Here is a 25,688-nt window from a genome sequence, read left to right on the forward strand (position 1 = left end):
CTGAGTTTCAACACGTTCGCCATGACTAAAACTGCCACTGACCCGTCCTCTATTCCTACCGGCTTCCACTTACACGAACTGCCGACTCCTGGAATAGCCTGTGAACAAACATACTCCATACTCAAAGAGAAATTTTCTAGAGACGTTTCAACAGCTGGAATACTGGTTTTCCTAACCCACTGTCGTCTAGGAACCTCATCTGAAGCACAACCCATGCTCTCACTATAAGTACCTCTGACTCGTCTACCTGAATCTTTCCATGCTCGTTCATCCTGAATCTGACCTGTGGCTATGGGTTTCTCTCTTGTAAATACAACCCTCTTCTGCCCACGAGATTCTGTGAACCGGACTTTATTTATCTTCTGAACTGGGACGGTCACTCCCTCAGACAGTAGTTCGACCATATACAGCGAACCTCTCTTTCTTCCGTGGGCCATGACAAGATTTCCCTTGACGACCTTCCACTATTGATTTCCGAACTTCACATCATGTCCATGTTCGTCCAACTGCCTAACAGAAATCAAACGTTTTGTTAAGCTTGGAACAACTCTGACATCCTTCAAAGTCTAGAAATCGACTGGCGTCTTCAACACTATGTCACTCATGCCCGTAACATCAAGAGTTTTGTTGTCTGCTAGTCTTACCTTTCCAAAGTCTCTAATAACTATATTCTACAATGCTTCATTGCTGTCGTGGGTAACATGAAATGAAGCACCAGAATCCATGACCCAGAAATCCACACTGCTATCCGTGCAACAAACTAAGAGGTCCTCGTCTGCGGAGTCTTCTGCAATGTTGACTTGTTTATCATTTGGGCATTGATTCTTGAAATGTCCCACCTCTTTGCAGTTACAACATGTTACACTTGAGCAATCCTATGTCTTTGACTGACTCTTTCTTCTGATCTTGCTCCTACTACCTCTGATATTTCTCTTACCTCTGATGAAATTTAGCGATTCACTAGATAATTCCCCATAACTCCTTCTTTTGACGTCCTCGCCAAGAACGAGATCACGAATCTTCTCAAAGGTGAATCCATCGGGTTCCACTAAACTGGTAACTGCTGTAACCGTTTCGGATCAACTGTCAGGTAATGACGATATCAGTAGTAAAGCTTGAACTTCATCATCGAACTTAATGCCCACTGACATAAGTCTGGTTAAAATCGAATTCATTTTATTGTTGTGCTTAGTAACTGAACTAGCAAATCCTCAATTTTCATTTTCCACCAACTAAAATATGTACCATCGAATTTTTCAATTCGAAACTTCCCGTCTTCTGCCATCTCAAACGACTAGTCGAGATCTCGGTACAACTAATTTCAGATCTTGGCAATCTTTTTTTTTTAAATCAAGAACACAAAAATTGCACCACCCAAAATCACTCACCAACAGACCTGGTCGATGTCCCCACTGCACTGGCGCTCTGAGACCGCAACTGCCAGGACGCGCACCGTCATTGTTCGTGCTCCGCACCGCACTGACGTGCTCCGCACCACCACCGTCGCTGGTCACCGCCATCGCACTGCACTACGTGCCGTCTCAGACTAGCACACCTGCAAAACGCACACACAACCCTAACTTTGGGACGTCACTACCGCCCCTGCGAAACCTTATCTTTGGGACGCCGTTGCAACCGCAATTTTCACGTCTCGTCGATTAATTTTTGTTGATCGAATCTCTAGTGTGTAAATGAACCAAGCTCTGATGCCACTTGATCGGAAAAACGCACGCGGAAACAACACATACAATCACAAATCAACTGCAGAAAATAAACAACACAGGATTTAGCGTGGTTCGGTCGCCAATCTGCAATCTACGTCTACGGATAAGTAATTAGGTTTTCATTCTGTTTGTTACAATTTTATTACAAGCATAAAGATCTCTTAAATAGATATTATAGATTAGACACAATAATTAAACCCACTTACTAAAACATGGTGTCTAGTCAGCCTAATTCAATTGGTCCTGACTTCACACTCAGCACCACTTTCAAATTCAACAAAGACAAAAATAGCAAGAAACAAAATTGAGAAAAATACTTCTACTATGAAAGAAAAAGAACAGGAAGTGAATTTGCACTTGCACTTGGCGAAAAGAAAACCATTTTTTGTGATAGAGTAGTGGTATATTGTAGCTCTAAAAACACTAGAAAACAGTTTTTTTTTTTAAAAAAAATTACGCTATCATTCTTAAAATTGTTGTATTATTCTTAAAAGTGCTCTATGTCATAAAATAAAAAGACATACAAAAAGTATAAGAAAACAATTTTTTTAAAATTACACTATCATTCCTAAAACTACTCTTGATGGAGATCAAGCTCAAGTGGACATGGAGGCCAATCATCAAGAGCAAGAAGAGGTTGAGGCTCAAATGGAGGACGCTCATGGAGTTCAATGCCCACCTCAAAGGCTTACAAGAAGCATGTTCAAAGCTTTAGAAGCTAATGGACGTTTGTTTTCTCTTTTTGTAATTTCTTTGTTTGAAGGTGCTTAGAGGGAAACATAAGAAACCTCTTTTGTTAAAGCATCTTTAGGTCTTTAGTTTAGGAGTCTTAGGGGGGTGTGCGTTTAGTAGATAGGTGTAGAAGTAATAGGGAGGTGCCAAAGTGAGAGAGGAAGTCACACCTTCCTCATGCTTGGCGCCACTTTCATGTATTTGGGGGGAATTTTGAATTTAATTAGCTTTGCATTTCAGCACCTCTAGGCTATAAATTAAGGTGCTGCCTTTGTATTTTTCAGATTTGAATTTTGAATTAGAGAAACTATACTCAAATTTTGAGAGAGAATTAGAGAGCTTTGTGCCTTCCTCACTTAGGCTTACTTTTGATTTTTCTTGCTGTTTTCTTAATTGTGCCTATCATATGTTTGAGTATTTTCCTTTTTGAATCCATACAAGTTTTGTCATAGTCATGTTTTTCCATAATTGTCATCACTTCTTGTAGTACTTTTATTGAATTTTTTTGTTTCTTGCTTTGGTGTCATAATTTTTCTGAGTTTGATATTTGATCCTTTGTGCATTTTCTATTTTAGAATTGAGTTCATACTTGTATTTTAGACCTATACAAGTTCCTATACATCATTTTCCTTTATGTCTTTTGCTAGTTCTTAATTCTGTTTTTCATTCCTATTAGGATTTCTCTGTTTTCTGAAAATGTGCTTACTGTTTTTCCTTATTGCAATTGATTTACTCACTGGAAAATTCTGAAATTCTGGATTTGTGTTCTTCAAAGTGTTATAAAAGAGTAAAAAAAGAAGTACTCAAAAATTCAAAGTACACAAAAAATGATAAATAAAATACAAAAAGTGTACAATTCTGCCGAAAAAAATACGGTAATCTGGCAGCGATTTTGAAAAATTTATCTCAATTAATTGGCTTACTGTTTTTGAGTGATTCCAGTGTCATTTTTGAGCTAAGATCTTGAAGTTTCTGTGGTTAAAATTTCATAATCCAGTTCGCTTTATATCGTTCCAGTTAAATCAGTGAACATCAAGCACAATTTGCATAAAAATATTTTCCAGTAGCTCTGTTTTTGTTTTCTTCATCTACTCTAGTGCTTTTCTTTAAGTATTCTTTAGTGTGCCTACTTTTTCATTGAGTTCCTTATTTTATTGCTTGTCTTTTATTCATTACTCTTTGACTTTGTCATACATCTAGTATTCCTTTTGTTATAGCCTTTCCTTGCTTATACCTTTTTTTTATTGTCTTTATTGCTTCATTGGTTTTGTTGTGGTTGGCTTTGAGATTGGTGTGCCTTGCTTTGACATCTTTCATTTGAGGATTCCTAAGGCCTCAAGATCAGATTGGTGCAGGGATATTATTTCTTTGAGAGTGACTTCTTTTTCTGGCCAAATTCACTTCGGCAATTTGGTTGCCAAATACATTTTTTTGCTAACTTTGTTTCTTAACTTGTTTGCTGTTTATGTGTTTGCTGTTTTCATTTGCAAATGGCTGGCTATTCAAGTGGTGAATCTTACAAGCAACACTCTCCTTCCAAAGCTTCAGTCCTTGGTGAATTGCATGAAGCTCAACGCACTATTAGGCGTTTGGAAGAAAAATTGCAAAAGATGGAGGTGCAACAAGCTAGGCCATCTCACTCTATCAATGGTGGGCATCATTCACATAGACCTTCTTCAAGAGGTTCTTCAAATGACTTTGGCCGTGAGGAGGACCATAGGAGAAGGCAAACTCCACCTCAATTCCATGGACATAGACATCTCAATCAAGGGGAGAGACATCACCGTGGAGTTGGACACTACCAAGATGCAAAGGCTAGGCTACCTTCGGTCAAGCTTCCTTGTTTTAATGGCTCTAGTGATTCTAATTTGTATTTAGATTGGGAGGCTAAGTGTGAACAAATATTTGAGATCCAAGATGAGCACAAGCTTAAGCTAGCCACCTTAGAGTTTAGTGATTATGCCATGAAATGGTGGCATGGTATTGTAAAGGACATTATCTATCACAAGGGTCCTCCCGTGGACTCTTGGAACTCTTTAAAGGATCAAATGCGTGCTAGGTTTGTGCCCCCACATTTTAGGAAAGACCTCATGTTGAGACTCCAACGGTTTCAACAAGGCACGCTAAATGTGGATGAATATTACAAAGAGTTAGAAACACTTTTGCTTAAAGTTGAATTAGAAGAGAGTGAGGAAGCTATGATTGCTAGGTTTGTGAGTGGTCTAAGGAAGGATATTCAAGATGTTGTTCAGTTACAAGAGTATTCATCATTGGGTTCTTTAGTTCATCTTGCAATGAAGGTGGAAGCCCAACTTGCTAAGAAAAATTCTTTCAAAAATTTTCCCAATGATGGTTACTACAACAATTCTTGGAGGAACAAAAAGTCTTTTTCAAAATTTCCTTCTAAAGATTCTTCTTTCAAACCCAAGGAACCTAAGCCATCTACTTCTAGGCTTAAATCCCCAATTAAATCGTCTAGTAAGAAATGCTTTAAGTGTATGGGTTATGGTCACATTGCGGCTAATTGTCCTTCTAAAAGGAATATGTTTGTGCATAATGGCATTGTTATGAGTGAGCATGACTCGGATTCACCTAGGCATTCTTCACCTTCTAGGGCGTCTAGTGAGAATGAGAGTGAGAGTCCTCTTGAAGGAGATTTGTTAGTTGTGAGAAGACTTCTTGGACAAGTTTCACAACCTTTTGATGAAAGTCAAAGGGAAAATATTTTCCATACAAGATGTCTTATTCAAAATAACATTTGTTCTTTGATAGTGGATGGGGGTAGTTGTGCTAATGTGGCTAGTACAAGAGTAGTAGATAAACTTGGATTGCCTACTATCTCTCATACAAAGCCCTACAAATTGCAATGGCTTAGTGAAGTAGGAGAAATTGTTGTGAATAAACAAGTCCTCATCCATTTCTCTATTGGAAAATACAAAGATGAGGTATTACGTGATGTTGTGCCCATGGAAGCTACACATGTTCTTTTGGGAAGGCCTTGGCAATTTGATAGAAAAGTTTTTCATGATGGCTTTTCCAACAAACTTTCTTTTGATTTCCATGGTCACAAGGTTACTTTAAAATCTCTCTCTCCTAGAGAAGTCCATGAGGACCAAATCATCATGAAAAAAAAGAGGGAGAGTGAAAAAGATAAAAAAGATAAGAGTTCTAAGCCTACACTTCTTGTGTCTAGGCATGAGCTTCAAAGGGAAATAGTGGCTCACCATCCTCTTTTCTTAGCCATCCCTAACACTCTTAAGCTAGAACCACTTGTTGATAGTCCTCATTGTTTGGAAAATTTGGTAGAAGAGTTTCAAGATGTGTTTCAAGATCCTCCAAAACGACTTCCACCTTTGAGAGGGATTGAGCACCATATTGATTTGATACCGGGCTCTTCCTTACCAAATCGTCCAGCCTATAGGACCAATCCAAGTGAAACCAAGGAAATTCGCCAACAAGTTGAGGCTTTGATTGAGAAAGGGCGGGTTCAAGATAGCGTGAGTCCTTGTGCTATGCCTATCATCTTAGTGCCTAAAAAAGATGGCACATGGCGAATGTGTTCGGATTGTAGGGCCATCAATAACATTACAATTAAGTATAGGCATCCCATACCTAGGCTTGATGATTTGTTGGATGAATTGAATGGTTCAAAAATCTTTTCAAAGATTGATCTTAAAAGCGGCTACAATCAAATCCGTATTAAACCGGGTGATGAATGGAAGACGGCTTTTAAGACCAACTTTGGTTTGTATGAGTGGTTAGTTATGCCCTTTGGTTTAACTAATGCACCAAGTACCTTCATACGCCTCATGCATCATGTTCTTAGACCTTTCATTGGTAAGTTTGTTGTTGTTTACTTTGATGATATTCTCATCTATAGCTTATCTTTGAATGACCATAGGTTGCATGTTAGGCAAGTTTTAGAAACCCTTAGGAAGGAACATTTGTATGCTAATCTTGCTAAATGTATGTTTGCTCTTGATCATATAGAATTCCTAGGGTTTGTTGTGAGTAGCAAAGGGGTCCATGTGGACAAAACAAAGGTGATGGCCATTCAAAATTGGCCTACACCAAAAACTTTGAATGAAGTCCGAAGTTTCCATGGACTTGCTTCTTTCTATAGAAGATTTGTACCAAACTTTGGTACCATTGCTGCACCTCTCAATGATATAGTGAAAAAGGATGTGGTTTTTCAATGGGGAGAAGCACAACAAAAACCTTTTGAAACTTTGAAAGAAAAATTGACTAATGCTTCCATCTTAGCCCTTCCTAATTTCACTAAAACATTTGACATTGAGTGTGATGCTTCAAGTATAGGCATTGGGGTTGTTCTCCTTCAAGAGGGTCACCCCATAGCTTATTTTAGTGAGAAATTGAAGGGAAGTCATCTCAATTATTCCACTTATGATAAAGAATTATATGCACTTGTTAGGGCTTTGTTTACTTGGCAACACTATCTTTTTCCCAAAGAGTTTGTGATGCATAGTGATCATGAATCTCTTAAGTATTTGAAAAGCCAAAACAAGCTTAACAAGAGGCATGCTAAGTGGGTGGAATTCATTGAGCAATTTCCTTATGTGATCAAACATAAGCAAGGCAAAGTAAACATTGTGGCGGATGCACTTTCTAGAAGATATACTTTGCTATATCTTTTAAGTTCTCAATATCTTGGCTTTGATCACTTTAAGGAACTTTATCATGATGACCTTGATTTTTCTCTCATCTATCAAGAGTGTCTTAAGGGAGGACACAAAGATTTTTTTATACAAGATGGCTTTCTTTTTAAAGGAAAACGTCTTTGTGTCCCTTAAAGCTCTATTAGATTATCTCTTGTTAGAGAAGCCCATGAGGGGGGGCTAATGGGTCACTTTGGGGTTGCTAAAACTTTGGATGTGTTGCATGAACATTTCTTTTGGCCTCATATGCATAAACATGTTCATAGTTTGTGTGATAAATGCATAGCTTGTCGCAAAGCTAAATCTAAGATGCATCCCCATTGATGGAGATCAAGCTCAAGAGGACATGGAGACCAATCAACAAGATCAAGAAGAGGTAGAGGCACAAATGGAGGACGCCCATGGAGGTCAAAGCCCACCTCAAAGGATTACAAGAAGCATGTTCAAAGATTTAGGAGCTAGGGGACATTTATTTTCTCTTTTTGTAATTTCTTTAGTTGAAGGTGCTTAGAGGGAAACATTAGAAACCTCTTTTGTTATAGCATCTTTTAGGCTTTAGTTAGGAGCTTTAGGAGGGGGGGGGGGGTGTATTAGTAGATAGGTGTAGGAGTAGAATAGGAGGTGCCAAAGTGAAGGAAGAGGTCACACCTTCCTCATGCATAGGTTTAGGCGCCGGTTTTGAATAAGTTTAGGAGGGAATTTTGAATTCTCTTAGCTTTGATTTTCAGCACCTTAGGCTATAAATAGAGGTGCTCTCCTTGTATTTTTCAGATTTGAATTGATCTAAAGAAACTATACTTAAAATTGGAGTGAGCATTGGAGAGCTTTTGAGCCTTCTTCTCTAGTCTTATCTTGAAGGATCATGGTTTCCTCAAGTGGCGGCTTGCACACTCATCTAGGAGCATCCATACTTCTAGTGGCGTGATCATTCAACCTTTCTTCCATCTTCATGAGCATTCTCTTCTCCTTCCTTTCTTCTCTTGTTAATTTCCTTGTCTTAGCTTGTTTCCTAGTTGTTTTGGTTCGGCAATTTCAGCTTGTTATTGTGTAGCTATGGTTCATTTGTGTTCTTGGCTGTTCTTCATCTTTTCTTCTTCAATTCCAGCAATTTGATTCGGTACCTTACTGTTTTGTTTTGTTAATTAGTGTTTTTGCCTTTCCTCCATCTCTTTTGGTTCAATTTGACCATATGTGGAACATCCAAGTGAGTTTGGGATTTGGTACTATTTTTTGGTGAGTTCTTGTCTTAGAACAATGATCCAACTCTAAGAAAAGTGCCTCAATAATGTCCAGCTCAAGGTGATTCCTAAGAATGTCAAGAATAATTCTCTATATGGCTAGTGGAATCACATCATGTGGTATCATGAGTCTTAGGTTCTTCTTGTTTAATTGTTGAGTTGTGTGCCCTTTAATTTCAATAGCTCTTTAATTTTCTTGCAATTTAAGTTTCTGTTTTAGGTATTAATTGAGTTTTTCTTGCTGTTTTTCTTTTGTTACACCAAGTGCTTGTGAAAAGGTTTATGGCACTCATTATTCATATGAGTATGGTTGCTCTTTTGGAATGGCATTCTCCTTCCTAGAGTTTACCTTAAGCTTCCTTTCACTTGTTGTTACTTTTTGTCATATGTCTTTTAATTTTGTAATCATGTCAAGTTTTGTCTTAGTCATGTTATTCCATAATTGTCATTACTTCTAGTAGTACTTTTATTGTTTTTGATTGTTTCTTGCTTTAGTGCCATATAATTTTCTGAATTGATGTTGATCCTTTGTGCATTTTCTTTTTAGAATTGAGTTCATACTTGTATTCTAGACCTATACAAGTTCCAATACATCATTTTCCATTATGTCTTTGCTAGTTCATAATTCTGTTTTTTATTCCTATTAGGATTCCTCTGTTTCTGAAAAAAAAGTGCTTACTGTTTTTCCTTATTGCAATTGATTTACTCACTGGAAAATTCTGAAATTCTGGATTTGTGATATTAAAAGTGTTAGAAAAGAGTAGAAAAAAGAATCATTCAAAAATTCAAAGTACACAAAAAATGATAAATAAAATAAAAAAAGTGTACAATTCTGCCGAAAAGAATACGGTAATCTGGCAGCGATTTTGAAAAATTTATCTCAATTAATTGGCTTACTGTTTTTGAGTGATTCCAGTGTCATTATTGATTTAACATCTTGAGGTTTATGTGGTTTAAATTTCATAATCCAGTTCGCTCTACATCATTCCAGTTAAATCAGTGAATATCAAGCACAGTTTGCATTAAAAAAAAAAATTCCAGTAGCTAAATTTTTTGTTTTCTTCATCTACTCTAGTGCTTTTCCTTAAGTATTCTTTTGTGTGCCTACTTTTCTCATTGAGTTCTTTATTTTCTTGATTGTCTTTCATTCTTACTCTTTGAGTTTGTCTTACATATAGTTTTCCTTTTGCAATTACCTTTCCTTGCTTATACCTTTTCTTGTTTGTCTTTATTGTTTCATTGGTTTTGTGGTGGTTGCTTTTGAGATTGGTGTGCTTGCTTTGACATCTTTCATTTGAGGATTCCAAGGCCTCAAGATCAGATTGGTGCAAGGACATTATTTCTTTGAGAGTGACCTCTTTTTCTGCCTCATTTCACTTCGGCATTCTTGCTGGCCACACTCACTGTTTTTGCTAATTTTTGTTGCTTAACTTGTTTGCTGTTTTTGTGTGTTTGCTGTTTTTTATTTCCAAAATGGCTGGATTTTCAAGTGATGCATCATACAAGCAGAATTCTCCATCCAAAGCTTCAATCCTTGGTGAATTACATGAAGCTCAAAGAACCATTAGACGGTTGGAGGAGAAATTGCAAAAGATGGAGGTGCAACAAGCTAGACCATCTCCTTCAATTCATGATGAGCATCATAGACCTTCCACAAGAGCTTCTTCAAATGATTTTGGCCGTGAAGATGAGCATAGGAGAAGGAGACCTCCACCCCAAGTCCATGGACAAAGACATCATCACCAAGGGGAAAGAACTCACTACGGCAATGGCTTCTATCATGATGCAAAGTCAAGGCTTCCTTCGGTCAAGCTACCTTGTTTTAATGGCTCTAGTGATCCTAATGTATATTTAGATTGGGAGGCTAAGTGTGAACAAATATTTGAGATCCATGAGATCCAAGATGAGCATAAGCTTAAGCTAGCCACCCTAGAGTTTAGTGATTATGCCATGAAATGGTGGCATGGAATTGTAAAGGACATTATCTATCACAAGGGTCCTCCCGTGGACTCTTGGAACTCTTTAAAGGATCATATGCGCGCTAGGTTTGTGCCCCCACATTTTAGGAAAGACCTCATGTTAAGACTCCAACGGTTTCAACAAGGCACGCTAAATGTGGATGAATATTATAAGGAGCTTGAGACGCTTGTGCTTAAAATTGAATTAGAAGAAAGTGAGGAAGCTATGATTGCTAGGTTTGTGAGTGGTCTTAGGAAGGATATTCAAGCATTGTTGAGTTACAAGAGTATTCATCATTGGGCTCTTTAGTTCATCTTGCAATGAAGGTGGAAGCCCAACTTGCTAAGAAAAACTCTTTCAAAAATGCTTCCAATGATGGATACTACTCCAAGTCTTGGAGAAACAAAACTTCTTTTTCTAAACATCCTTCCAAAGATTCTTCTTTCAAACCCAAGGAAACTAAGCCATCTACTTCTAGACCTAAGTCTCCCACTAGAACATCCAATACTAAATGCTTTAAATGTATGGGTTATGGTCATATAGCTGCAAATTGTCCTTCCAAACGAAGTATGTACATGCATGAGGGCATTGTAGTTAGTGAGCATGATTCGGATTCTCCTAAGCATTCATTGCATTCTCATGCATCTAGTGAGGAAGAGAGCGAATGTCCACTTGAAGGGGACTTGTTAGTTGTGAGAAGACTTCTTGGACAAGTTTCACAACCTTTTGATGAAAGTCAAAGGGAAAATATTTTCCATACAAGATGTCTTATTCAAAACAACATTTGTTCCTTGATAGTGGATGGGGGTAGTTGTGCAAATGTGGCTAGTACAAGAGTAGTAGATAAGCTTGGATTGCCTACTATCTCTCATACAAAGCCCTACAAATTACAATGGCTTAGTGAAGTAGGAGAAATAATTGTTAATAAACAAGTCCTCATCCATTTCTCCATTGGAAAATACAAAGATGAGCTATTATGTGATGTTGTGCCCATGGAAGCCACTCATGTTCTTTTGGGAAAGCCTTGGCAATTTGATAGAAAAGTTTTACATGATGGCTTTACCAACAAACTATCTTTTGAATTCCATGGTCACAAGGTTACTTTAAAATCTCTCTCTCCAAGAGAAGTCCATGAGGACCAAGTTATCATGAAGAAAAAGAGGGAGAGTGAAAAAGATAAAAAAGATAAGAGTTCTAAGCCTACACTCTTTGTGTCTAGGCGTGACATTGAAAGGGAAATAGTGGCTCATCATCCTCTTTTCTTAGCCATCCCTAGAACTCTTAGAGTAGAATCACTTGTTGATAGTCCTCATTGCTTGGAAAATTTGGTAGAAGAGTTCCAAGATGTGTTTCAAGATCCTCCAAATGGACTTCCACCTTTGCGAGGGATTGAACACCAAATTGATTTGATACCGGGCTCTTCTTTACCAAATCGTCCAGCATATAGGACCAATCCAAGTGAAACCAAGGAAATTCGCTAACAAGTTGAGGCTTTGATTGAGAAAGGGTGGGTGCAAGATAGCATGAGTCCTTGTGCTATGCCTATCATCTTAGTGCCAAAAAAGGATGGCACATGGCGAATGTGTTCGGATTGTAGGGCCATCAATAACATAACAATTAAGTATAGGCATCCCATACCTAGACTAGATGATTTGTTGGATGAATTACATGGTTCAAAAATCTTTTCAAAGATTGATCTTAAAAGCAACTACAATCAAATCCGTATCAAACCAGGTGATGAATGGAAGACGGCTTTTAAGACCAACTTTGGTTTATATGAGTGGTTAGTCATGTCTTTTGGCCTAACTAATGCACCAAGTACTTTCATGCGCCTCATGCATCATGTTCTTAGACCTTTCATTGATAAGTTTGTTGTTGTTTACTTTGATCATTCTCATTTATAGCTTATCTTTGAATGACCATAGGTTGCATGTTAGGCAAGTTTTAGAAACCCTTAGGAAGGAACATTTGTATGCTAACCTTGCTAAATGTATGTTTGCTCTTGATCATATAGAATTCCTAGGGTTTGTTGTGAGTTGTAAAGGGGTCCATGTGGACAAAACAAAGGTGGTGGCCATTCAAAATTGGCCTACACCGAAATCTTTGAATGAGGTCCGAAGTTTTCATGGACTTGCTTCTTTCTATAGAAGATTTGTCCCAAACTTTGGTACCATTGCCGCACCACTCAATGACATAGTGAAAAAGGATGTGGTCTTTCATTGGGGAGAAGCACAACAAAATGCTTTTGACACTTTGAAAGAAAAATTGACTAATGCTCCCATCTTGGCCCTTCCTAATTTCACTAAGACATTTGAGATTGAGTGTGATGCTTCAAGCATAGGTATTGGGGTTGTTCTCCTTCAAGAGGGCCACCCCATAGCCTATTTTAGTGAGAAATTGAAGGGAAGTCATCTCAATTATTCCACCTATGATAAGGAATTATATGCACTTGTTAGGGCTTTGTTTACTTGGCAACACTATCTTTTTCCCAAAGAGTTTGTGATACATAGTGATCATGAATCTCTTAAATATTTGAAAAGCCAAGACAAACTTAACAAGAGGCATGCTATGTGGGTGGAATTCCTTGAGCAATTTCCTTATGTGATCAAACACAAGCAAGGCAAAATAAATATTGTGGCGGATGCTCTTTCTAGAAGATACACCTTGCTAAATCTTTTAACCTCTCAATATCTTGGTTTTGATCACATTAAGGAACTTTATCATGATGACCTTGATTTTTCTCTCATCTATCAAGAGTGTCTTAAGGGAGGACACAAAGATTTTTTTATTCAAGATGGCTTTCTTTTTAAAGGAAAACGTCTTTGTGTTCCTCAATGCTCTATTAGATTATCTCTTGTTAGAGAAGCTCATGAGGGGGGTTTAATGGGACATTTTGGGGTTGCTAAAACTTTGGATGTGTTGCATGAACATTTCTTTTGGCCACATATGCATAAACATGTTCATAGTTTGTGTTATAAATGCATAGCTTGCCGAAAAGCTAAGTCTAAAATGCATCCCCATGGTCTATATACTTCTCTTCCTATCCCTTCAATGCCTTGGGTAGATATATCTATGGATTTCATCTTAGGCTTACCCAAGACATCAAAGGGAAAGGACTCCATTTTTGTGGTAGTGGATCGTTTTTCAAAGATGGCTCACTTTATTCCTTGCCACAAAGTGGATGATGCATGCCACATTGCAAACCTCTTCTTCCAAGAAGTGGTTCGCTTACATGGGATTCCTAGGTCTATAGTGTCCGATAGAGATCCTAAATTCTTGAGTCACTTTTGGAAGACCTTGTGGGGCAAGCTTGGGACTAAGCTTTTATTTTCTACCACTTGCCACCCACAAACTGATGGTCAAACCGAGGTGGTAAATAGAACTTTAGGACAACTATTGAGATGTTTTATTTCGGGGAATCCTAGAGTGTGGGAGAATTTACTACCCCATGTTGAGTTTGCATATAATCATGTAGTAAATTCTACCACCTCACATTCTCCTTTTGAGGTGGTCTATGGGTTTAATCCCCTAACACCTCTTGATCTTCTTCCTATTCCCCTTCTTGGAGATGTCTTGTGCAAAGATGGTGATGAAAAGGCTTCTTTTGTGAAAACTTTGCATAAAGACATCAAGAAGAGAATTGAGAAGAAGGTTGGCAAGTATGCTGAACTTGCCAATAAAAGGAGAAAAGCATTGTTGTTTGATGAGGGCGATTGGGTTTGGCTTCACTTGAGGAAGGATCGTTTTCCTACTCAAAGGAAGTCCAAACTAATGCCTCGTGGGGATGGACCTTTCCAAGTCCTCAAGAGGATTAATGACAATGCTTATGAGTTAGATATGCCTGATACATTCTTAGGTAGTCATACTTTTAATGTCAGCGATCTAACTCCTTTTTCTGTAGGTCTCCAAAATTCGTGGTCGAATTCTCTCCAACTCGGGGAGTATGATGGAGATCAAGCTCAAGAGGACATGGAGGCCAATCAACAAGATCAAGAAGAGGTAGAGGCACAAATGGAGGACGCCCATGGAGGTCAAAGCTCACCTCAAAGGATTACAAGAAGCATGTTCAAAGCTTTAGGAGCTAGGGGACATTTATTTTCTCTTTTTGTAATTTCTTTAGTTGAAGGTGCTTAGAGGGAAACATTAGAAACCTCTTTTGTTATAGCATCTTTTAGGCTTTAGTTAGGAGCTTTAGGAGGGGGGGGGGTGTATTAGTAGATAGGTGTAGGAGTAGAATAGGAGGTGCCAAAGTGAAGGAAGAGGTCACACCTTCCTCATGCATAGGTTTAGGCGCCGGTTTTGAATAAGTTTAGGAGGGAATTTTGAATTCTCTTAGCTTTGATTTTCAGCACCTTAGGCTATAAATAGAGGTGCTCTCCTTGTATTTTTCAGATTTGAATTGATCTAAAGAAACTATACTCAAAATTGGAGTGAGCATTGGAGAGCTTTTGAGCCTTCTTCTCTAGTCTTATCTTGAAGGATCATGGTTTCCTCAAGTGGCGGCTTGCACACTCATCTAGGAGCATCCATACTTCTAGTGGCGTGATCATTCAACCTTTCTTCCATCTTCATGAGCATTCTCTTCTCCTTCCTTTCTTCTCTTGTTAATTTCCTTGTCTTAGCTTGTTTCCTAGTTGTTTTGGTTCGGCAATTTCAGCTTGTTATTGTGTAGCTATGGTTCATTTGTGTTCTTGGCTGTTCTTCATCTTTTCTTCTTCAATTCCAGCAATTTGATTCGGTACCTTACTGTTTTGTTTTGTTAATTACTGTTTTTGCCTTTCCTCCATCTCTTTTGGTTCAATTTGACAATATGTGGAACATCCAAGTGAGTTTGGGATTTGGTACTAGTTTTTGGTGAGTTCTTGTCTTAGAACAATGATCCAACTCTAAGAAAAGTGCCTCAATAATGTCCAGCTCAAGGTGATTCCTAAGAATGTCAAGAATCATTTTCTATATGGCTAGTGGAATCACATCACCCATGGTTTATATACTCCTCTCCCTATCCTTTCAATGCCTTGGGTTGACATATCTATGGATTTCATCTTAGGATTACCCAAGACATCAAAGGGAAAGGACTCCATTTTTGTGGTAGTGGATCGTTTTTCAAAGATGGCTCACTTTATTCCTTGCCACAAAGTGGATGATGCATGTCATATTGCAAACCTCTTCTTTCAAGAAGTGGTTCGCTTGCATGGGATCCCTAGATCTATAGTGTCCGATAGAGATCCCAAGTTCTTAAGTCACTTTTGGAAGACCTTGTGGGGCAAGCTTGGAACTAAACTTTTATTTTCTACCACTTGCCACCCACAAACTGATGGTCAAACCGAGGTGGTGAATAGAACTTTGGGACAACTATTGAGATGTTTCATTTCGGGGAATCCTAGAGTGTGGGAGAATTTACTACCCCATGTTGAGTTTGCATATAACCGTGTAGTAAATTCTACCACCTCCCGTTCTCCTTTTGAGGTTGTCTATGGGTTTAACCCCTTAACACCTCTTGATCTTCTTCTTATTCCCATTCTTGGATCTTGGAGATGTCTTGTGCAAAGATGGGGATGAAAAGGCTTCTTTTGTGAAAACTTTGCATAAAGACATCAAGAAGAAAATTGAGAAGAAGGTTGGCAAGTATGCTGAACTTGCCAATAAAAGGAGAAAAGCATTGTTGTTTGAGGAAGGTGATTGGGTTTGGCTTCATTTGAGGAAGGATCGTTTTCCTACTCAAAGGAAGTCCAAACTAATGCCTCGTGGGGATGGACCTTTCCAAGTCCTAAAGAGGATTAATGACAACGCTTATGAGTTAGATATGCCTGATACGTTCTTAGGTAGTCATACTTTTAATATCAGTGATCTAACTCCTTTTTCTGTAGGTCTCCAGAATTCGTGGTCGAATTCTCTCCAACTCGGGGAGTATGATGGAGATCAAGCTCAAGTGGACATGGAGGCCAATCATCAAGAGCAAGAAGAGGTTGAGGCTCAAATGGAGGACGCTCATGGAGTTCAACGCCCATCTCAAAGGCTTACAAGAAGCATGTTCAAAGCTTTAGGAGCTAATGGACGTTTGTTTTCTCTTTTTGTAATTTCTTTGTTTGAAGGTGCTTAGAGGGAAACATAAGAAACCTCTTTTGTTAAAGCATCTTTAGGTCTTTAGTTTAGGAGTCTTAGGGGGGGTGTGCGTTTAGTAGATAGGTGTAGAAGTAATAGGGAGGTGCCAAAGTGAGAGAGGAAGTCACACCTTCCTCATGCTTGACACCACTTTCATGTATTTGGGGGGAATTTTGAATTTAATTAGCTTTGCATTTCAGCACCTCTAGGCTATAAATTAAGGTGCTGCCTTTGTATTTTTCAGATTTGAATTTTGAATTAGAGAAACTATACTCAAATTTTGAGAGAGAATTGGAGAGCTTTGTGCCTTCCTCACTTAGGCTTATCTTGAGAGTTCTTTGGTTACCTCAAGTGGCGGCTTGCACACTCATCTTGGAGTCTCCATCCTCTAAGTGGCGTGATCATCCAACCATTCCTCCATCTTCATGAGCTTTCTCTTCTCCTTCCTTCCTTCTCTTGTTATGTTCATGTCTTAGCTTGTTTCTTTGCTTTTTCAGTTCGGCATTTCTATTCCTTTACTGTTTTGCTTCGGTTCCTTTTCATTTTCTACCGTTCATCTTTGCTTTTTCTTCTTTTTCTAGCTTGCTTGTTCGGTGTCTTTGCCTTTTCACTCTTTTTGTTCGGTTCAATTTGACAATACATGGAACTTCCATATGAGTTTGGCTTTTGGTACTAGTCTTGGTGAGTTCTTGAACTTAGAACCTTGATTCAATTCTATGAAAAAGTGCCTACCTCATGTCCAACTCAAGTTGATTCCTAAGAATGTCAAGAATCATTCATATTGTGCTATTGGAATCATATCAACTCTAAGTCATAAAATCTGCTCCACATTTAACAAAAATACTAAAAACTCAAAATAATTTAATAAAATAAATATTAATATAAAAATAAAATAGAAACAAAATATGTACACCCGAGAGTTTTTTCTTTATAAGTATAGATTATCAGTAATAAAATAATATTATTAATATTTTTATTATTATTATAATTATTACCAATATTATTATTAATAACATAATAAGAATAATAAAAATTAAAATATGATCACTAGATTACTTTGATATAGTGGTGGTTACATCCTCGTCTACTCAATGATCCTAGATTGAAGTTCCATTTGCACCAAAATGCTAATGTTATGTTTAATAGCTTTAATATTATGTAATAGTATATTGTAATAATAATTATGAATAATAATATTAAGTTTTTATTAATAAACAATAGTTTTAAAATATTAATAATAATAATAATAATAATTAATAATTACTGACGAATAATTATATCGATAATTTCGTTAGTAATATTGTTATCGAAATTTTGTCAGTCGATAATGTGTGATTACCAATAAAATTTTTATCTTATGTACGAATTGGTCGTAGATAACATGTTTTTCTAGTGGGAATATATTTATTTTATTCTTTTTCAATTATATTTTTTAATTAATGTCTTAAAAAAATTAATTATTATTTCAAGAAAACAAACATAAATAATTAAGAGAAAAAAAAATTAAGAATAAAACTCTTGACATGACAATTTTTTTATTGGAATGTTAATTAAAATAATAATAGAAATACACTCAATGACGTTAGCACCACTTGATATGGTTGAAACTTCTTCAATTACATTTAATAAGTAAGACTAAGACTATACTTGTAAAAGAAATTAAAGAAAGACAATCACAATGGATAAATAAATACGATCATATATATAGAGAGAGGTTAAACGTACCATAATTTGTAAAAATATAAAACATGTAGAATAAATGTTATGAATAAAAAAGAATAGTAGAACTATGATCTAGCTTATAAAAGAATACTAATTTAGTAATACAATTATTATAATAAATTTTAATTGAAATATGATATATCAACACCTATTCAGGTAGTAACATAGAGGAATAGAAAATGAAATTACACAGTTCTATCATCTCATGATATTATACTTTTTAGGTTTTTGCTTGTAAACGAAGTAATAGGAAAAGTTTCATTAGACTCATGGTGAGCATCAAATGTTCTAGCAAAGAGATATGATGACCTTGTTTGCTAGAACATTGAATGTGTTATCCTTTTTCTAATTTTATCAGTCCTATCAATAGTCAAGTACCTTTTTGACCTTATAATTCTTTTGCAAAAGGCAAAAATTAAGTTTTACATCCCTAGTTCATATTATCGTTTATTTTCTTAAATAATAATTATTTGACCCTAATTACTCATATTAGGATTTATTATATTATTCAACTAAATTCTTCTAGATTATGTATTTATTCTAGACTGATTGTGATAAAATTTATCTATATTATGCGAGACTAATATTTTCCAACTTATTTATTGGTAACAATATCTTAATTTTTATAACTAATCTTGAGCAATAAGACTTGTCTAAAGGTAGGTTAGAATCTAACCTACCACTACAATAATCAATAGGAAACCCAATTTAAAGTGATTAGAATTGATAATGAATTGGAGTTTGTATCAGAGCATTTTAATGAGTTTTACATAAAGGAAGGTATAAGGAGACATAAGACAATCACTTGTAAATCTTAACAAAAGGGTATTGTTGAAAGGAAGAACATAACCATTTTGGTGTATGCTACTAGGAGCTGGTTTGTCTAAGTCCTTCTTGATGAAGTTGTGAACATTGCAATTTATTTTATAAAAAAGAGTCCATCATTTGCTTTAAATTTTAAGGCTCCCATGGAGGAATGGAGTAGAAAACCAACATATTATGATCATTTAAGGGTGTTAAGTGTCTTGGCATTTGCATTTGTCAAGAAGGATAAATTGGAAGCACGAGCAAAGGTGTGTATTTTCATTGAATAGATAAAAGAGTGAAATGTACAAATTGTGGAGGTCGAAAAAGCTAGATGTTTTATTAGTAGGGGCACCATATCCAATGAGACTTGAATGAATATGATGTGTAAATATTTAAAGAAAAATAAGGAGAAAACTCACATTGAGGTGGAGTGTTGAATCAGATAGTCCCAAACAATGAGAATCAATATTCTACTTCTTACTCAAGAAGGTATAACTATAAACTTATACGTGATAGGAAGATGAGGACAATCAAACCTACACAAAGATTTAGATATGTTGATGTCATCTGTTACACTTTGACTATATCTAAAGAGACAAAATGTTATGAGTCTAGAAGCTTCAGATAAGTAGTAAGAGACGTAGAAAATAAACAATTAACTTTGAATGATGTGTATATGATGAAGAGCACAAAATAATTTTTACCACCTCTAGAAAAATCATCTATAAAAGTTACAAAATAATTTTTACCACCTCTAGACATGGTTTGTTTTAAATCAGCAAGGTCGGTATGAATTAAATCAAGAAGTTCAGTTTGACGTTCTATAGAGTGACATGTTTTCTTCGTTATTTTAGATTCTACGCATACATCACATTTACTATTTTGTTTGTCATACATGTTGGTTAATCCTAGTCGTTGCAATTTCATAACATACGAGTAATTCACATGTCCTAATCTAGCATTCCATATATCATACGAATCAATAATATAAGCAGAAGATTCAAATTCATTCATAACTTCATAAATGTTCAATACAAAAAGACCTTGATCACAATATCCCTTCCCCACAAAAATATTGTTTTTTGTCATAAGAATCTTATCAGATTCAAATGACACTTTAACCCCAACTTTGCCTAGCAATGCCACAGAGATCAAATTAACTCTAATTGATGGCACATGTAGCACATCACTCAAAGCCAGAGTTTTACCAAATGTGAGCTTCAAAAGAACCTTTCATTTTCCTAGGACATGAGTTGTCTTGGAGTCATCGAGATAAACTTGTTCTTCTCCATCCCTACACTTGTGTAGGAGGTGATGACTTTTTATGGCAAGTTCACCGCGTTTGTCAGAAGTAATAATTGTCCCTAAGAACGGATATCAATCTCACAAGGAACAATAAATTATCAAGTACAATATTCGCTAAATATAACAATATAACAGCAAAAAGAGTTTAGAAGTGATTGTGTTGGCACTGATCAATAAGAAAGCAAACAAAGAATTAGTTGCTTTTGGAAAAATAGGGATTAGGTTTCATCTCTCCCACTCTCATGTATTTTGATTAGCATGTTAATATTGAGTTCTTTGATTGAAATTGATGCCCGTAGAAAATTCATTTATATTGATCTCTCGCATATAAAATCCTTAAGAATGTTTCCTAAATATCGATCCCTCGCATATTTATAAAAACAACTTAGAATCACACTCAGACGTTAATGGAAATTAACATTTTAAATCTATCCCTAGCACTCAAATATGCTAAGTATTGATGTTTAGGTCCAAACCCTAAAAATACCTCTCGGTCAGATTTAAGATTCTCAATTTGTCACGGAAAGTTAAAAGTAAAACAACAATACCAATAATCAATCAAGAACTGAATATTAATATATAAGATATCACCTCAATACATAAGAGTTTGAGCAAATTACTCTCAATCCCAAAGGGTAGAATTAGCTACACATAATTCTAGCACCTTCCATTCTTCCAATTGGTTACAATTCACTCTATGGTGTTTTCCTCTCAATTTGGCACACTAGGGTTGAGCCTCTAGCCCTCTATTTATCCTAGTTTTATAGGGTTAGGTTGCTTCCTGTGTCGCGCTAATGGGCTAAATGATAAAACATAAAAAAATGCCCAATCTTTCTTTGCATCTTTTTCCATTCTGGAACCTTCCGGCTTTATCTTTTTAGCTCAAATTATTCTCCTTTATTCCAAATCTTCAATCTTCCCTAGAAATCTGCAATTAACACCAAATTTGGGAATAAAATGTTCTTATTCAAATAAAGCTCATAAAAATGTAAAAAGGTATAAATTCATAAATTAGGGATTATTTTATATGTAAATTAGCAATAAATCCTCATAAGTGCCTATATTTTAATATGAAATATTCCTGAAATTAGGTACTTATCAGGAGGTAAACACATTTTTGTTTGCACAAATGTGTGTGGTAGTCCAGAGTCTACCACCCATTTGCTCACATTTGTCACAAGATTTACTTGTGAAATGACTGTCACAATTGTATCTTCCCCTTCGCCTAGATTTTCCTTAGGAGGATAGTCGTTTTTGGCCCTATGTCTGCACTGAGGTGCATAATGACCTGCCTTTCCACAGACAAAGCAATTACCCTTTTTTTATTGAAAGTGGGGTTAGTTCCATTGGGACGAGAGAGTTTATTATTATATTTCTTTTTGTGATTAGATTTTTTCTCGTACCTTTTCGGAGCTGGTTTGTTTTCTACCATGTTTGCTTTGGCAGACAAAGTTTTGGCCTTTGCAGCAGCACACTCCTTCATGTTTGGGTCTTCAATGATGATGTGGGTGATCAGATCTAATAGTGACATTTGTTTGTGCTTGTGCTTCAACAAGGTTGTGCAAGATTGTGGAAGCTTTTCGATCAAGAGTTCGGACATGAATTCATCAGGCAAGACTATGCTTTCAGCTTTGATATCTTCAAGTAGCTTATGGTATTCATTTATCTGGATTTTGATGTCTTTTCCTTCGATCATCTCCCAGCGGTAGTAGTTTTCGATCACGAACCTTTGTCTGACGACGTCTTTGGCAGTATATTTGAGGATAAGGGAATCCCAAATATCTTTTGCTTCTTAAGCGTAGACATCGAATAGATCATTAGATAACGCATTGAGTAGGGTGTGACGACATATCTTATTTGCATGAATCCAATCATCAACTTGTTTTACATTCGTTCTTGAGTCTGGTTTAGAAGTCGTAAGTGCAAAAACGACTTCGTACATATCCAAAAACGTGGATACGCATTCTTGTCAGCGTCAAAAATTCTGACCGGTGAAGACTTCAATTTTTGAGACATCCGGAAATGGTTTCGCAAAGATCGGTTGTGTTGCGAAAATCACATTTGACGTTTTCGGGGTAGAGTTGTTGTTTTTGTCCGTCTTGTCAGTCATCAGTCCTTACGATTGTAGTAAATAATGCTTCAAAACACGAAAAAAATTGATTTCCCGAGACGTGAGTAATCACTGTCCATAAGGACTTATCTGCGGTGTATTGCGCAAGTCCCTTAGGATACAACAGGAACTTCCCAGAAATTTCCGAGGATCAGAACTAGCAAGTTACTCTTAAAAGAGTAAATACCCAATAGAACCCAGAAATATAATTATAATAAAATAAATGAATAAAGAGTGAAGGGGAAGAGAGAAAGTGAGGAAGAAAGGAAGCGTAAAGTTATGTGTGAAAGTGAGAATGGAACCCCTCTTTATATAGGGAGAGGAATCAAAGATATTTTGCATCTCCACAGAATTCACTTTGTTGTTGCAATTTCAAAACTGAATTTGATATTTCTTTGGCAATGTTCTCCATATTTCCGTAAGACCAGGACCAAGCAACGTGAGTTTACAAACTGCTTTTCTGTTTTTTGCAATATTTGCTTACGATTTTACAACATTAGGTGTCTTGGCATTTGCATTTGTCAAGAAGGATAAATTGGAAGCACAGGCGGAGATGTGTATTTTCATTGAATAGATGAAAGAGTGAAAAGGGTACAAATTGTGGAGGTCGAAAAAACTAGATGTTTTATTAGCGAGGACACCATATCCAATGAGACTTGAATGAATATGATGTGTAAAAATTTAAAGATAAAGAGAAAACTCACATTGAGATGGAGTGTTAAATCACATAGTCCCAAACAATGAGAATCAACATTCTAAGAATGTATAACTATAAACTTATACTTAATAGGAAGATATGGACAATCAAACCTACATAGATACATAGATATTTAGATATTTATAGATATTTGGATATGTTGACGTCATCTATTACACTTTCACTACTTCTAAAGGGACAAAATGTTTCTGAACCTAGAAGCTTCAAATAAGTAGTAAGAGACGTAGAAAGTAAACAATTAACTTTAATTGATGTGTATACGATGAAGAGCACAAAAGACCATTTCTACGTGTGTCGAGTGAAGACCATCCAAAGGATTAATATTGCAGTATTTTTTATGACTATATTAATAGTTTCACAATTATTATTATCCGTTTACTTGATATATTAGTACTATTCTCAAGCTCTAAATCTCTATGGTTGGCGTGCGAAAAAACTCCCCAACACCTAATCGGTTGCATTCAATATTTTAATTTTTTTTATTTGAGACTTTGAAACAAATTGTGACGCAGACATTTTTCATGAACGTCTTTCGTTAGGGAGGATCTCATGGTTTCAATTTTTAGGCCTCAAATGAACGCCTGAATTATATAATTTTCATCAAACAATGGAATATTTTATTTTTTAGATCATAATGGGTTTTTGTGTGTTAAGAATAGAATTCATATATAGTCCATGTAAGTTGATTCAACGGTGTTGTGGTATTAGTGACCATATTAGTCGCATTATTGTTCTATTGTTGAGTAGACATTTAATATTGTCAAATAGAGAGATTATTAATTTTTTCATATTCGTGCACAGATTCTAAAACTCCTCCCACATGCCTTTTGTCTTCACTTTTTCCCATTTTCTTCTCTTGGGTTAATGCAGTGCCACCCATCCACATTTTTTTGCTCGTTTATGCAATTTTTTTCAGCCAATAATTGCTTCCCTTCTCATTTACTACATGTGTTGACCACATTGATGGAATACCATTTAGATTAAGAAAAAAGATTGTTGAAATTGTAAACGCATTTCATAGATTTAAATCATTAATTAAAACTAAACATCTTTTTCATAAGAGTACACTCATTTGGTTCAACATAAAGTAGCATCATTAACATTCAAACTTTGGCATCACCAAACACTCCCTTAAAAGACTGCAACGGTCCTTTTCATTTATTATTAGACAGTGGAAAAGTTGTATTGAGATGTTGGTCTCTCAAAGGATACAAATGGAGGAAAGATATTTTTGGTTCCCATCAGTTTTAATTTACTTTACACCTTCTTACACCCATGAATATTATTATTGTTTTGATTTTGATTTTGAGTGGGTGTAACTAAAATGAATCATAAAAAAAAATGATGTGAAAAAATGGTTTGGTGGTGCTAATGGGGGTGTGACTTTTGGGACCTTTTCTTTCTCTTGTGAAGGAAATTCCTTAGGGAAGTCTTGATTGAAAAGCCTTGGGGGGCATGCATTAGCAACGGTTGTGACTGCATCGATAGAGACGTCACAGAACCTCCTCCTCTGCTGCTACCATCCATCTCTTGACTTGCCAACCATATTATCACCCTTGCCTGCACATAATTACCCAAATTCAATCCCAATAAACTTTTTTTTCATAACTGTTTTTTAAAATAAAATAATATTTTTTTTTCAAGTGTCAAAAGTGAATGCAACTGTGTTTATCAAGATATTCTCTCTTCAAATCAAAACACCAACATTACATGCTTTTTCTCTCTTCATCTTTCTCACAAAATTGTTACACACCTTTCACTTTTATTACTCTTCAAATTGACAATCCTATACCAAGAAATGTCTTAATTAAATTTTTAATCTTAGAGAGAAATAAAAGAACACATTTAAGAGGTAGTAAAGAAAGTTTAAAATGCAGTTAAGTGGTGTGTTGATATTTAGAATTTGTGAAAGAAAAAAGGATGAAAGTTGACCTGAAGTTCTGTGACATCAAGCATGTGGCGAGCAGCAGCAGCATGTGGAATGGCCACAACTTTTTTGTTCATGTTCATGTTCATGAGCTCATTCCTACAAGGTTCTTACAGGCAAAAGGGAAAAAGCTAACGACAAGTGGAAGAAGGAAAGTCCGTTTGTTTGGTGAGAAAAAGATAAGCAGAAAGAAAGATGGTATATAGTTTTGTCCATAACTGAGAAGAGAAGAGAAGAGAAGAGTTATGAGAAGAGAAGAGAAGAGAAGAGAAAAGAGTGGTTGCTTACATTGAATGATGAGATGATGAAGCGGAGGAAGGGCGAAAATGAAGATCCAGATAGCAGTTTCTCTTCATGGGAGGAAGAATGAATGAATGAATGAAATGAATATATAGGAGATTGATATGGGAAGAGAAAGAAGAAGATATGAACTTGGTTATTGGTGCATGGGACAATTAGAGGTTATAAAGAGGGGGGGAAAGAAATGAATGAATGAATGAATGAAAGGACACGTGGGAAATGAGTTACACGTGCTAAAAAACATGATGGCCTAGGTATAATAGGGTTGCGTTGTAGCACTAAATGGTTACGTAGGTGGGTGTTGAAAAGCAATTAATGTGACGGTAACTGGTTCTGTATTTTCACGTGGCTTCTATTTGATGGCAGCT

The 25,688-nt window shown here is 36.2% G+C and overlaps 1 protein-coding gene across 1 annotated transcript; it reads right to left on the minus strand.

The window, feature by feature from the left end:
* Positions 1-24,224: 24,224 nt before the first annotated feature.
* Positions 24,225-25,456, minus strand: LOC137830915 (protein JAZ13-like). The gene is made up of 3 exons (XM_068638320.1): positions 25,309-25,456; positions 25,026-25,119; positions 24,225-24,653 (listed from the first exon to the last, which is right to left on the minus strand). Exons 1-3 carry the CDS (start codon positions 25,374-25,376, stop codon positions 24,462-24,464), a joined length of 354 nt encoding a protein of 117 aa, XP_068494421.1. The 5' UTR covers positions 25,377-25,456; the 3' UTR covers positions 24,225-24,461.
* Between the last annotated feature and the right edge of the window lie 232 nt (positions 25,457-25,688).

The sequence above is a fragment of the Phaseolus vulgaris genome, chromosome 6 (genome assembly GCF_000499845.2).
Source record: "Phaseolus vulgaris cultivar G19833 chromosome 6, P. vulgaris v2.0, whole genome shotgun sequence".
Lineage (NCBI taxonomy): Eukaryota > Viridiplantae > Streptophyta > Magnoliopsida > Fabales > Fabaceae > Phaseolus > Phaseolus vulgaris.

Excerpts from the sequence above, each read along its gene's own strand:
- LOC137830915 (XM_068638320.1), bottom strand. The coding sequence starts at position 25,376 with ATGAAGAGAAACTGCTATCTGGATCTTCATTTTCGCCCTTCCTCCGCT. Across the intron at positions 25,120-25,308 it reads TCATCATCTCATCATTCAAT|GAATGAGCTCATGAACATGA; the intron begins GTAAGCAACCAC and ends AGAACCTTGTAG. Across the intron at positions 24,654-25,025 it reads TTGATGTCACAGAACTTCAG|GCAAGGGTGATAATATGGTT; the intron begins GTCAACTTTCAT and ends AATTATGTGCAG.